Source organism: Lepidochelys kempii, chromosome 9 (genome assembly GCF_965140285.1).
Source record: "Lepidochelys kempii isolate rLepKem1 chromosome 9, rLepKem1.hap1, whole genome shotgun sequence".
Classification (NCBI taxonomy): Eukaryota; Metazoa; Chordata; order Testudines; family Cheloniidae; genus Lepidochelys; species Lepidochelys kempii.
In genome coordinates, this window is record NC_136388.1 from 80,548,030 (window position 1) to 80,563,220 (window position 15,191).

The 15,191-nt window shown below is 46.0% G+C and overlaps 1 protein-coding gene across 10 annotated transcripts in view; it reads right to left on the reverse strand.

Annotated features, from left to right (window-relative positions):
* Positions 1-15,191, reverse strand: part of C9H8orf48 (chromosome 9 C8orf48 homolog) — a 230,925-nt gene that overhangs the window by 191,791 nt on the left and 23,943 nt on the right. For all 10 annotated transcript variants that reach the window (XR_012160954.2, XR_012160955.2, XR_012160959.2 and 7 more), the window contains exon 5: positions 1,699-1,931. Coding sequence is in view for 4 of the 10 variants with exons in the window: in XM_073361037.2 (XP_073217138.2) it covers positions 1,699-1,931 (233 nt within the window). In the remaining 6 variants the exon portion in view is untranslated. The remainder of the gene's footprint in view (positions 1-1,698; positions 1,932-15,191) is intronic.

The following is a 15,191-nucleotide window of genomic DNA, read 5'->3' on the forward strand; positions in this document are numbered from 1 at the left end:
AATTATTATTCACCACTCATTTTTTTGGTTCTATCAAAATTATTCTCCGATGCAGACATGCTGTACCCATTTCAAACGAGGCACAGATATTTTCCAACACCAAGATTTATGGGTAAAGGCATCTGTAGGTGATGACTGTCACAGTAACATATTCAAACCCCCCTACAAATACAAAGTTAGAATTCAAGGATCATTGGAGAATAAACAACAGTTTTGTGATTCCTGACACACACAGAGTGGAAAGAGGCGTTGTTTGTCTCAGTGTACGTGTCCTATGGGAAAGCACTGGGCTGGCAGAAAAGAAAAGCTCTTCAAACTGTTAAAATGACACATGCACATCTTACCAAACTCACTGATGCAACCCAGATTCTATCAGGCACATTTCATTCTTTAGGGAAGTGTTAAAAATTAAAGGTTGGCAAAAAAAAAAAAAAAAAAAAAGATCAGGCATTTAGGAATGTTTCTATTAAAATATGTCTAAACACTTCCTGTTTTTCGTGCAAAAGAGTGACAAATAAAAGCCAACTATTTGCCACGTAATCTTAGCTTAAAAGATATTTTGCTAATGTGTCATTCACAGTGACAGGGGCTAAAGTCATACCTATGTGCTAAAATATTTTACCTTTGTCTCCGTGGATATTATCTTTTCTATCTAGGAACACGGGTATCAGTTTTCCAATCAAAAGCTAAACCATGCCACAGGCCAGATATGTCCATAGCCAAGTGACCAAAAGGTGAAGATCTATGCAGCAATATTTACTCTTCTGAAAAAACACTCCCCTATTGCCCACATTCATATATTCCCTAGAGAAGCATGACCTCAGGAAAGACCAGGGACTGCAACTGTGGCCGGTCCCTGTACCCAGGGCAAAGAAGAGGCATAAGGGGTGAGCTTTTTTGTGCCCTCCCTTCTTGCAGCCAGGCAAAATCTGGCTCAGAATGTATTATATATTTACACATATTTCTGTTTTTGTGCAGGTGTCCTGATAGCCAGTCCTAATTCTGGACTACAACAAAGAGTTTATACAAAAGGGGAGAGGCAGGGCTCTCATATTTTACTCTCCCAGGCTGCCCGGGAGGTTTCAGTCATCTACCACTTCTTTTGACTGAAATCCTATCAACTCTCTGTGGCTGAAGTAGCAAGACAGCTTCTGACCTCTTTTGAGCAGAGCCAATGCCACTTTGTACATTAACCAACTGTTATAATGGAGATGCCAAACCTTCTCCTGGACAGTGAGCACGTTTCTCTGATGCTGCCCCCGGACTCCACAAGTCACTTCCAGAACAGTTCTGTACACAACGGGCAAGGGCAGCCTGACAAGCATCACTTACAACTCTACTCCCCAGTTAACCTAACGCTCATAGAGGTTGACAATAACTATCCACCCCTGCCTCTGTGAATTACTCATATTGTATGAAATGTCTCAATGAAAAATCAGCATTTTGTCAGTAGGCAACGTTTTATATAATTTTATTATTTACGAAAAGCGTTTCTGCAGCGTGGTCTTAATGAGAAAATCAGAAACACAAATCCTGCAGTCCTCACTAAGGCAAAACTCACAATGAAGTCAATGGGAGTTTTGAATGAGTAAGGACAGCAGGATTTGGCCCGTATAGTTTCAAATTTTTCTTTAGCAGCCCTCCAAAACCAACCAACCAACCAACAAACTGGCATGATTTATGTTTTGGTTACAGTACCTGTTTCATTGTCTCACTGATATTTTTCAGATGGATTCTGTTCACTAGCTGATCAGGAATAGTACACTTCAAGTCACCTGTCACAGGCTTCTCTGAAGTGAATCCATGCTGCAGATGTTTATGTTTGCTGCTGTTTGACTGCTTAGAGTTCAACTTATGATGGATCTGGCTTATTTTAATGGTGCAAAAAGACTGCAGGGCATCCAATTCTTCATCTGATACTTCAGTAATTTCTGTCAACATCAAAACAAAAATCGCAATTACTATATCAGAGAAGAGAAGAATCCCAAGTCTTCTAACTATTGTGACCTCTTATCATGTAGTTAAAAAAAAACCCTGCAACATCAGGTATGAAGGTATTTGCGTTCATAATAGCAATGCAATGTTTACATGTAAATCTGGTATAATCCATTTAGAAAAAATGAAAAGTATAAACACCTCTATGATGTACCAAAAAGGAAACACAGTCCAAAAGGAAGGGGAGAAGACAAAGACCACGTGCAAAGAAAGTACTTCATGTAGAGCACACAAGACAAATGCAGATTTACTGAAGAGAAAAAGTAAATGTGGTAAATAAAACAATACAGAAGTTACCCTTAGTTTAGACACTAAATACATTAATGGAGACCATATGATTGCTTAATTTGGATTTAACCCCTTCTTAGCAGGAACTGCAATCTGCTAGTGCAAAATGCATTACCATTTGAAGTAAGAACTCCAGATCCGATAGCAAACCACACACATATTTATTAGTTACAGTTCTATTAAAAGCAACTGCTGGAAAACACTTAAAATATATTCTATAATCTACAGTTCATCTTCACACATTTTTTAAGGAAAATGTTATTTCATTAGCAAACACGTTCCTCCCAAGTTTCAATGCTCATTTAATAAATTCTTTATTTGATTCTGTTTAAACATCATCTCTCTCATTTCCTTCTTCCTTTCAGGTGGCATTTAATAATAAATAAAAAAGTGAGAAATTACAATTAAGATAGAAGCATAATAATGAATTTAAGGCGATACCCAACACCCACTGAAGTCACTGTGAGTCATTCCATTGACTTCAATGTGCACTGGATCCAGCCCATAAAGAACAGATAAAATGAGTAACAAATTTCTTGTTGTTACTATTTGCGTATTTCATTAGCAGCATTGCTTTGTTGAGTGATGGCTCCATGCAGCTTTCATCTGTTGCACTGTTTTTAAGTGTTTTATGGAGGATAAAGAGTATTTCTCTATATCCACATTCCACTTGCTTTTCCATGATTACCAAAACCCAACTGTATGGGCTTAAATTCATATTATTCAGAAACGTCAAGCTGTGCCCTGCCAAGTCTATATGACAGTGTAATTGTACCACTGTAACAATTCCCTCCTATAGGCTGTTCCACTCCTTTGTAGAATCTTGTCTAAAATTTGATTGTAAACTCTTCAGGGCAGACACCAAGTCTTCCTCAGGGACAAACACCAAGACTGCAGAGCTACATCCTAGCACCTAGCACAGTAGTGCTCCAATTCTGTCTGGTGCCTTAGGGCATCCCCACAATACAAATATTAAAAAATAATAAGCTATCGTACAAAATTCCTCTTAAATATGTTGTGATGAATTTAATGTGAAGTCTATAAGATGTAGCTCTGGAATCATGGAAGGAAACAGAACATCCTTTCAGAAATGCAGCCTATCTTTATAAAAAACAAGCGATCTATATTTAAGATTAAGTGAAGTTGAAATCAGTAAGCCCTGCTTTATGGATGACAAAGAAAGTGAGTGAACTGTAACAGCCACAGTTCAGAATCAATTATAGCAAGGTAATTTATTCCTCCTTATGACTCAGTGTATCAATTCCACTAATGACAAAGCAAGAAATGGTATTACCTCGTATCCCACTTACATGAATAAGAATGATCCTCACTTTAAAAGCAATACAACAAAATTGCCTTTTTCTTAGGTAAGATCATAGATGTTTGACTGGAAAAGATAATTGCAGCCATCAAGTCCTTTCCCCTACAAGTGCAGCACATAGGCCGTGCTACAAAGTTGGACTGATACACTGGAGAGGCATCGAGTTTTAATTACACTAATCAACTGTGCACATGTTCACATGTACTGCACTCAGAATGGATAAAGCAAAAAAGAAAACTACCAGTGCAAAAATTCAGTACTTGAGTGTATTTATTTCGCAGAGATACATATCTACTGTTAGGATATAGATATTCAGGCCTGTCTGCAAAGGCCTGTACTCTAAGAATTTAGGTGTATTCTTATCACTTGGCTAGTGATAGAGGTATAAAAGAAAGAATCAAAATCACTGTCTGCTGGTGTAAGGGCCTTCTCTTACTGTGACAGTCTGAGGCCCTGTTCTTAGGCTAACACCTTTGGCTAAGCAGCAGAGGCAGCCATAAGCTGGGAAGCAAACAGTCACATCCTCACATTCCAAACTAGTCACACTGAGCCCTGGTCTACACTAGGACTTTAGGTCGAATTTAGCAGCGTTAAATCGATTTAAACCTGCACCCGTCCACACAGTGAAGCCCTTTATTTCGACTTAAAGGGCTCTTAAAATCGATTTCCTTACTCCACCCCTGACAAGTGGATTAGCGCTTAAATCGACGTTCCCAGCTCGAATTTGGGGTACTGTGGACACAATTCGATGGTATTGGCCTCCGGGAGCTATCCCAGAGTGCTCCATTCTGACCGCTCTGGACAGCACTCTCAACTCAGATGCACTGGCCAGGTAGACAGGAAAAGAACCGCGAACTTTTGAATCTCATTTCCTGTTTGGCCAGCGTGGCAAGCTGCAGGTGACCATGCAGAGCTCATCAGCACAGGTGACCATGATGGAGTCCCAGAATCGCAAAAGAGCTCCAGCATGGACCGAACGGGAGGTACGGGATCTGATCGCTGTTTGGGGAGAGGAATCCGTGCTATCAGAACTCCGTTCCAGTTTTCGAAATGCCAAAACCTTTGTCAAAATCTCCCAGGGCATGAAGGACAGAGGCCATAACAGGGACCCGAAGCAGTGCCGCGTGAAACTGAAGGAGCTGAGGCAAGCCTACCAGAAAACCAGAGAGGCGAACAGCCGCTCTGGGTCAGAGCCCCAAACATGCCGCTTCTATGATGAGCTGCATGCCATTTTAGGGGGTTCAGCCACCACTACCCCAGCCGTGTTGTTTGACTCCTTCAATGGAGATGGAGGCAATACGGAAGCAGGTTTTGGGGACGAAGAAGATGAGGAGGAGGAGGAGGTTGTAGATAGCTCACAGCAAGCAAGCGGAGAAACCGGTTTTCCCGACAGCCAGGAACTGTTTCTCACCCTAGACCTGGAGCCAGTACCCCCCGAACCCACCCAAGGCTGCCTCCTGGACCCAGCAGGCGGAGAAGGGACCTCTGGTGAGTGTACCTTTTAAAATGCTATACATGGTTTAAAAGCAAGCATGTGAAAGAATTACTTTGCCCTGGCATTTGCGGTTCTCCTAGATGTAGTCCTAAAGCCTTTGCAAAAGGTTTCTGGGGAGGGCAGCCTTATTTCGTCCTTCATGGTAGGACACTTTTATCACTCCAGGCCAGTAACACATACTCGGGAATCACTGTAGAACAAAGCATTGCAGTGTATGTTTGCTGGCATTCAACCAAAATCCGTTCTTTCTCTCTCTGTGTTATCCTCAGGAGAGTGAGATATAATTCATGGTCACCTGGTTGAAATAGGGTGCTTTTATTCAGGGACACATTCCTGCTGTGCTGTTTGCCTGTGGCTGAACAGAAATGTTCCCCGCTGTTAGCCACGGGGAGGGGGGAGGGTTGAGGGGGTAGTCACGCGGTGGGAGGAGGCAAAATGCGACCTTGTAACGAAAGCACATGTGCTATGTATGTAATGTTAACAGCAAGGTTTACCCTGAAAGAGTGTAGCGACTGTTTTATAAAATGTGTCTTTTTAAATACCGCTGTCCCTTTTTTTTTCTCCACCAGCTGGATGTGTTTCAATGATCACAGGATCTTCTCCTTCCCAGAGGCTAGTGAAGCTTAGAAAGAAAAAAAAACGCACTCGAGATGAAATGTTCTCCGAGCTAATGCTGTCCTCCCACACTGACAGAGCACAGACGAATGCGTGGAGGCAAATAATGTCAGAGTGCAGGAAAGCACAAAATGACCGGGAGGAGAGGTGGAGGGCTGAAGAGAGTAAGTGGCGGGCAGAAGACAGGGCTGAAGCTCAAATGTGGCGGCAGCGTGATGAGAGAAGGCAGGATTCAGTGCTGAGGCTGCTGCAGGACCAAACCAGAATGCTCCAGTGTATGGTTGAGCTGCAGCAAAGGCAGCTGGAGCACAGACTGCCACTGCTGCCCCTCTGTAACCAACCGCCCTCCTCCCCAAGTTCCATAGCCTCCACACCCAGACGCCCAAGAACGCGGTGGGGGGGGCCTCCGGCCAACCAGCGACTCCACAACAGAGGATTGCCCAAAAAAAAGAAGGCTGTCATTCAATAAATTTTAAAGTTGTAAACTTTTAAAGTGCTGTGCTTAAAGTGCTGTGTGGCATTTTCCTTCCCTCCTCCACCACCCCTCCTGGGATACCTTGGTAGTCATCCCCCTATTTGTGTGATGAATGAATAACGAATGCATGACTGTGAAGCAGCAATGACTTTATTGCCTCTGCAAGCGGTGATTAAAGGGAGGAGGGGAGGGTGGTTAGCTTACAGGGAAGTAGAGTGAACCAAGGGGCGGGGGGTTTCATCAAGGAGAAACAAACAGAACTTTCACACTGTAGCCTGGCCAATCATGAAACTGGTTTTCAAAGCTTCTCTGATGCGTACCGCGCCCTCCTGAGCTCTTCTAACCGCCCTGGTGTCTGGCTGCGCGTAACCAGCAGCCAGGCGATTTGCCTCAATCTTCCACCCCGCCATAAACGTCTCCCCCTTACTCTCACAGATATTGTGGAGCACACAGCAAGCAGTAATAACAGTGGGAATATTGGTTTCGCTGAGGTCTAAGCGAGTCAGTAAACTGCGCCAGCGCGCCTTTAAACGTCCAAATGCACATTCTACCACCATTCTGCACTTGCTCAGCCTGTAGTTGAACAGCTCCTGACTACTGTCCAGGCTGCCTGTGTACGGCTTCATGAGCCATGGCATTAAGGGGTAGGCTGGGTCCCCAAGGATACATATAGGCATTTCAACATCCCCAACAGTTATTTTCTGGTCTGGGAAGAAAGTCCCTTCCTGCAGCTTTTGAAACAGACCAGAGTTCCTGAAGATGCGAGCGTCATGCACCTTTCCCGGCCATCCCACGTTGATGTTGGTGAAACGTCCCTTGTGATCCACCAGAGCTTGCAGCACTATCGAAAAGTACCCCTTGCGGTTTATGTACTCGCCGGCTTGGTGCTCTGGTGCCAAGATAGGGATATGGGTTCCGTCTATAGCCCCACCACAGTTAGGGAATCCCATTGCAGCAAAGCCATCCACTATGACCTGCACATTTCCCAGGGTCACTACCCTTGATATCAGCAGATCTTTGATTGCGTGAGCTACTTGCATCACAGCAGCCCCCACAGTAGATTTGCCCACTCCAAATTGATTCCCAACTGACCGGTAGCTGTCTGGCGTTGCAAGCTTCCACAGGGCTATCGCCACTCGCTTCTCAACTGTGAGGGCTGCTCTCATCCTGGTATTCATGCGCTTCAGGGCAGGGGAAAGCAAGTCACAAAGTTCCATGAAAGTGCCCTTACGCATGCGGAAGTTTCGCAGCCACTGGGAATCGTCCCAGACCTGCAACACTATGCGGTCCCACCAGTCTGTGCTTGTTTCCCGAGCCCAGAATCGGTGTTCCACAGCATGAACCTGCCCCATTAGCACCATGATGCATGCATTGGCAGGGCCCATGCTTTCAGAGAAATCTGTGTCCATGTCCTGATCACTCACGGGACCGCGCTGACGTCGCCTCCTCGCCCGGTATCGCGTTGCCATGTTCTGGTGCTGCATATACTGCTGGATAATGCGTGTGGTGGTTGATGTGCTCCTAATTGCCAAAATGAGCTCAGCGGCCTCCATGCTTGCCTTGGTATGGCGTCCGCACAGAAAGAAGGCGCGGAACGATTGTCTGCCGTTGCTCTGACGGAGGGAGGGGCGACTGACGACACGGCTTACAGGGTTGGCTTCAGGGAGCTAAAATCAACAAAGGGTGTGCCTGTACATCAAGGAGTATTTCAGGCAGGACTGCATGGAGGGTTCCAATAAGAAATGGTGCACCAAAGTTATCGTTGTTATTGGAACAAGGAGGTTAGCCTGGCCTCTGATTGATACATGGCTAGATTAACCTCGCTGCGCCTTCTCTGTGACTGACTGCAGTGTGATCTAGACAGGGGAGGAGGAAAATGAGTCCAAAACAAATCTGGTCTATGTCTTGTTCTGACCCACTCCATCGATCCTTTACATCTTTGGCTGGCAGCAGACAAAAAAGGCGCGAAATGATTGTCTGCCCTTGCTTTCACGGGGGGAGGGAGGGTGGGAACGGGGTCCTGACGATATGTACCCAGAACCACCCGCGACAATGTTTTAACCCCATCAGGCATTGGGATATCAACCCAGAATTCCAATGGGCAGCGGAGACTGCGGGAACTGTGGGATAGCTACCCACAGTGCAACGCTCCAGAAGTCGACGCTTGCCTCGGTACTGTGGAAGCGCTCCGCCGAGTTAATGCACTTAATGCACTTAGAGCATTTTCTGTGGGGACACACACACTCGAATATATAAAACCGATTTCAAAAAAACCGACTTCTACAAATTCGACCTAATTTCGTAGTGTAGACATACCCTGAAATAAGGTGCTATTCGGCTGTTAGGAATACAATCCTGTCCTGATAGTTCCTATCACCTCCAGAGAAAGGGAAGTGCCTAGAAAATGTAAAAGGAAACTTAGTTTGATAGCATCCTGTCTGGCAAGAACTCACTTATCAATAGCTGGGATGTGAAATCCTCGCTTCTGTGTTGTCCTGTCATTGTAGTTCCCACTTTGCTATTGTTTGTCGGTATAATCTCTCTCTGGTTCTGTGATTGTTCCTGTCTGCTGTATAATTAATTTTGCTGGGTGTAAACTAATTAAGGTGGTGGGATATAATTGGTTACATAATCATGTTACAATATGTTAGGATTGGTTAGTTAAATTTCAGGAAAATGATTGGTTAAGGTATAGCTAAGCAGAACTCAAGTTTTACTATATAATCTGTAGTCAATGAGGAAGTGACTGGGTGTGGGTGGGGGTGGGCATGGGCATGTGGGTGAGGGAGATGGGAACAGGGAATGGGGGTAAGAAAATTGGAATCATGTTTTGCTAAAGGGGGAAATGGGAACAGGGAATGGGAGTAAGGAAGTTGGAATCATGTTTGGCTAAGGGTAGTAATGGGAACAGGGACACAGGTGTAAGGCTCTGTGGTGTCAGAGCTGGGAAGGAGGATACTAAGGAAGGAAACTGGAATCATGCTTGCTGGAAGTTCACCCCAATAAACATCGAATTGTTTGCACCTTTGGACTTCGGGTATTGTTGCTCTCTGTTCATGCGAGAAGGACCAGGGAAGTAAGTGGGTGAAGGAATAAGCCCCCTAACATCTACAACATACCGTGAGGGATCACAGGCCTCAAACCCAAGCCCACAGGCAGCCCTCAGGCCAGGACGGCCACCCAGCAGCTCACCTGAGTAATTAGGGAAGGGTCCAGGGAAGGACTAGCTCATAGAGGGCCCCGTCTCCAAATCTCCTGCTTGGGGGAAACATCCAGCCCCCCCGACTGGCTAAGGAGTACTATATAAACCAGGAAGTAACAACAGGAAATTGTCTGCACAAGAGGAACCTTTGGCTGGCTGTGATGTTGGACGCTTCCTGCTTACCTGTCTCCTGAGCCCTCCATTCTTATCTGCTCCTGTTTCCTGCTTCCCTGCATGCTCCTGGTTCCTGTCCTCCCATTCCAGACCCCCACCTACTCCCAGTTCCTGCTGTCCTGTACTACTCCAGGCCGGGGCACCAAACATAACTGTGGGCCCCCATTGGGGAAATAAGACGTGATGGGGGGCGGGCTGCAGAGTGAGGGGTCGGTTGGGGGCAATGAAGCGCTGCGCAGCGGAAGTGGCCCCACTTAGCCCAGCACAAGGGCACTGTTTACAAACCCACAATTGCTAGACGTACACTAGCCCGCCCAGTCCTGCGCTGCCAGCGTGCCCCTTCCACACTGCCCCCCTGCCCAGTGCCCTGCCCTTATGCCCAGCACCCCCTCACCCAGAGACTTCCCCCACAGATTCCTATGCCCAGCGCCCCTTCTCCCAGAGACCTCCCCCACAGATCCCTATGCTCAATGCCCCCGGACCCGCTATGCCCAGCACCCCCTGCCCAGAGACCCCTCCCGCTGACCTTCCACCACAGCTGCACAGCACCCTTCACACCATACCCCTGCCCAGCTCCCCCACCCACAGATACTGTCCAGCACCCCCTTCACAGTCTCACCATCACAGCTGTACAGAGCCCCATATTCCTGAGGGAATTCTGCATCAAATTCTGTGCATAATATTTTAAAATTCTGCAATTTTTTTACTTTTTTTTTTTTTTACAATAAATAAATGTGGAAGCTCCACCATGGCAGTGGGGAGCACAGACCACTGGCTGCATGGAGGTGGGAGAATACCCTGCAGCCTCCCCCGCCCCCCTGGGACAGGGACTTTGGCAGTGAGGCTGAATCTGACCCTGACACCGCACTAAGGCCATGCCTGCCACAGAAACACCCTGGGGCCCTACCCCTTTTGCGCCAGGCACACCAGATGTGGGCAGGGAGGCTCAGCCTGGCAGCAGGATCCAAGTGCAAAGGGACTTAGTGTGGGGGGATCTAGATGGGGGTAAGAGGGTTCTGTGTGGGGCAGTCTGGGTGCAGGCATCTCTGTGGGGGATTTGGATGCAGAGGGAAATTCCCGGTGCAGGGGCAATGGGAATCTGCGGGGGGACCAAGTGAGAGTGGTTGGAGCTCAGCGGTGGGGGGGGCTATTTGGGGGGAAATCCAGGTGTAGGTGGTTGGGGCTCAGTGGGGAGGGTGTTGAGGGGCTCATCAGGGTGGTACAGATGCAGGGGAGGTAGGGCTTGTCAGGGTGAGGGTTTGATGGCCTGCTTAACGGGGAGTGCCAGCTGCTGCCAAGAGGATCCACATGCTCGGCCCCCATTTCCCCTATCCCCTTCTCTTCCCCATCCCATGCCCCTTCCCCATCACTCCATCTCCTCCCCGTCCCATCCCATCCCCTTCCTTCTCCCCTGCCTCCACTTCCTCCATCCCCTTCTTTTCCCCATCCCATGCCCCTTCCCCATCACTCCATCTCCTCCCCATCCCACCCCCTTCCTTCCCCACTGCCTCTTTCCCCCTGCCCCCACTTCCCCCAACCCCTTCTCTTCCCCATCCCATGGCCCTTCACCATCACTCCATCTCCTCCCCATCCCATCCCACCCCCTTCCTTCTCCCCTGCCTCTTCCCCCATCCCCTTCTCTATCCCATGCCCCTTCCCCACCGCTCCATCTCCTCCCCAGGCTTGGGGGGCAGGGGGGAAACCGTCCCCCAGCACGAGCGGGCTGAGGCCGGGCTGCTCCACTTCCTGCCGCCCGGTGATTGCCTGGTGGGCCCGACCCCACACTCACAGGGCGGCGGGAAGTGGAGTGACCCGGCCCCAACCCGCTCCACTCTGTTCCTCTGGCTCCCAGCCTTGGGACTGGAGGGCAAGGGGGAACCGCCCCCCAGCACTCACTGGTGGTGTGGCTGGGAGCCAGCGGAGCAGAGCGGGCTGGGGCCAGGTCGCTCCACTTCCCACCGCCCAGTGAGTGCAGGGCATGCCTGACCCCGCTGCAGTCCCCCGGGCCATTGCTCAGGGGAAGGGCTGGAATGGGGGCGGGGCTGGGGCAGAGCAGGGGTGGAATGGGGGCAGGGCTGGGGGCTTTGGGAAAGAGGTGGGGCAGTGGCGGAGCAGGGGTGGGGGCAGCTTTCCTGGTTGGCTCAACTGGCCAGGGGATCGGGCTGGCCGGGGCCCCTTCTGTTCCCTTCTGACTCTGGGCCTGGCGCCATGGTAAACCTGGTACTGCTCCAGGCCCCTGCTCCTCTGCCTTATCCCGACGCTGTCTCTGGCTCTGACCCCTGGCTTGGCACCTGACTCCGACTCTGACCTTTGGCTTGGTACCTGACTCTGTCTTTGGTTTTGACCCTCTGCTCTGACCATTAGGCCTGACCCACACATTCCCCGGTCATTGCACATACTTTCTTTAACACATGTTAGTAAGGAACTGAAATTTTTTTACAGAATCCCAAATCAATAACAGATAGTATGTTCAGACTTAAAAATTACAAATTAACACAGCCGAAAGCAAAACAGTTGAAAACTCAGCTCTTCCTTTGCTAACAGCATCATAAGCACCAAACACACCATAAGGAATTACAGCTCTTTCAGCCACTTTTGGAATTAATTCTACCATCACCTGATGGCAAGAGAAAAACAGAATCCTGAATGAAGTTTCTGAAAAGTAAAAAGTTCTTCGGGTCACTTTTAAGCAACTTCTCCCAAAGTCTATGTATATAGTCTTTAATTCTCAGTCAAGCACAGAAATTATAGGAAGATAGGAAATACCATGCCCGATCAGGTCCCCCTAATCTGGTGTTCTGTCTGCCAATATCAAATGATTAACAGGAAACTGCAAGTTTAAGGTTGATTTTGAGCCCACATGCTTATGGCTTAAGTCACTCAACCAAATTCTGGTCATAATCCTCAGAATTGCTGTAGGTGGTCAGCACCTCTCAGGCTCAAGCTCCCTAGAAAGGGTTTCTTTTCCAAACCTAGTTCCTTTTAAAATCAAGTGAGAGGTAACTTCACAGAACCTCTGAGGATCGGAGCAATAGAGGACTTTCTCAGGCAGGGCTTAGAGACAGAAACACAGCCCATACACTTTTGAACATTTATTCCCTGTCCTAGGAATACATCTACATCTTCTTTGCCAATATCTATTTACCTACTAAACTGCATGGGTAAGGGGGAGTCTTCTTTTTTCTTTGTCTTTTTTTATGGGCATGTAAAATATATATTTTCATCATCATGTTAAGGCTGGGTAAAAAGATTCTGTGCATAGGCTGTTAAATATGCACCACTTTGCGAGGCTGCCCTAAAAACTTTCACATTCCTCTTAGAAGCAATATTCTAGGTGGGAGGTGGTGCATAGAATCATTGTCAAGCAATGACTAAAATGATGGCCTGCATGAATGTATATGGCTCATTTGAATTAAAATGGAATTAAATGTATCTTTTTCAATTAAATGGCCTTCCATATGCCAGCTCTGTTGTAGCACTTTACCAAGTTATATATTAAATTTTAATAAAGTAAAATATAGGTGTTCAATCCACATCTCACCCCATTTTAAAACCAGCCTAACTTCATTAACTTAAATGGCATTACATCTGATTTGCATCAGCACATGTTAGTTCAGACTATGCAAACACATCAGCTGCCATGAACCCAGCAAAAGCTCATGCTCACCTGTGGATTTTTAGAACCCTGTAGCAGCAAGATCCAATGGTTGGAAGTTGAAGCTAGACAAATATAGATGGAAATAAGGCATAATCTTTTAACAGTCAGGGTAATTAACCACTGGAACATTTACCAAGGATTGTGGTGGGTTCTCTATCACTGGGTATTTTTAAATCAAGACAATGTTGTTCTAGATGATAGGATCTAGTTCAAAAAGGAATTATTTTGAGGATATTCTGTGGCCTGCACCATGCAGGAGGTCAGACTAGAGATGATCACAATGGTCCCTTCTGGATGTGGAAAATATGAATCTGGAAATAAGAATCGAATGTATTGTGAGAAAGAAGGTTGGCAAGAGTAGTGAGACTGTCCCTTATTCCTTTAAATAAGCAATGGGATCTTTGACTCTTAGATGCACAATGTATCGTAAGTCACTGATTTAATGTCTCAGCAGACACAATCAACGTCAGACTATTTTTTAAAAATTAACAGTTGGAGAACCTTGGACTCAAATTTTACTGAAACAAGAGGCAGCTAATAAAAAGGAATGAGTGAAGTTATACAAATTGTAAATTTGTAAAACCTGGTCTTCCATACCATTGTATATTGTTATTAATCTCTAATCCTTTCAGACCCCTACATGTATGTACAGTATTTGCCTGTCTTTCACATGCTAAGAAAGGGCATACACAGAGTGTTTGGTTTTAATACAATTTTTTTCTCTGTCTTTTCTCTCTTCTTTCCATCTTTGGGCTAGACATGCTTGAATGCTCACTCTCCATTTGTGGTGGCAGACGTAAATGTCACTGTGTATCTCTCTACAGACAATCCTTGACAGTGCTGATTACTGTTCCAGAAACATGCTTCACTGACGCTTGGTTTCCCAGAACCCTGCATGTTGGGTCATCCCCAAGTCCTTATTTTCAGGGGCTCGGAGAAGGGCATCAAAATAGAACTGTATTTTACATACTTCATAAGATCATAAAACATTGAACATTAGGGAATTCAAGCCCAACAAACTGAATCACCCAGCCGCTCTCATTATAATGGCATTGAACACACACCAAGTAGATAAGCAAGTCGCTGTGTTTATATTTTAAACCCTGCTTTGTGGTTTATAACTCACTGACCTACATGGTTTTTGCTTTTCACATGGAAGTGCACTTAGAAAAAACAGTTTGAATGTTATATAAGTGAAAATAAAATAAAAGGAAATGTATAGTTTTCCAGTGTTTGATTTATTTTGCACTTTTTGTCATTCAAATCAGACTTTGATTTAATACTAGAAACTTGGCAAGCATTTTGTTGTTATTTTGTTCTACTAATTTCTGGTATTTTAAAAAGAGAAACTGTAAAATGGGTAAAGGAAAATTAATTGTGAAAAGCAGCACCCATGCTTGAATGATAAGTGCTGTTCAGAAGGATTTTAACTCTGCATATCAAGATAGATTTTCAAAATTTTCTAAATATGTAGACAGTTCAGATATGGATTAACAGGCTGCATGCCTAATAGACAAAAAAGGAGTTCACAATATTTGTGTATAGTATATAATACAGAGCAGCTACAGGCTAGCTTGTAAATCAGGTTACTATTATTAAATATAGGTATTTGATCATTTGGAGCCACATCTGGTAAGGAGTGAATGCCTCCTGCCTGGTTAAGTTAAGGCTGATGTCAACAGGAATTGAGGGCACTCAGCACCTTGCAGGATCAAGGTCTTCCAGATGAGACATTACAAAGGTATTTATCTTTGCTTTATTGGCTCTCTGTGGACATTAACGCTTTAGTAGCACTTTTCTTAAGGGTGAGGGTTTATAGATTCATAGATTCTAAGACCAAAAGGGACAACTGTGATCATCTAGTCTGACCTCCATTATAGCAAAGGCCATAAAAGTTCCTCATTTTCCTTTACAGCCCATGGTTGTGCACTAGAAGTTTACCTCAGAGGCGGACAGATTTCAGTGGCA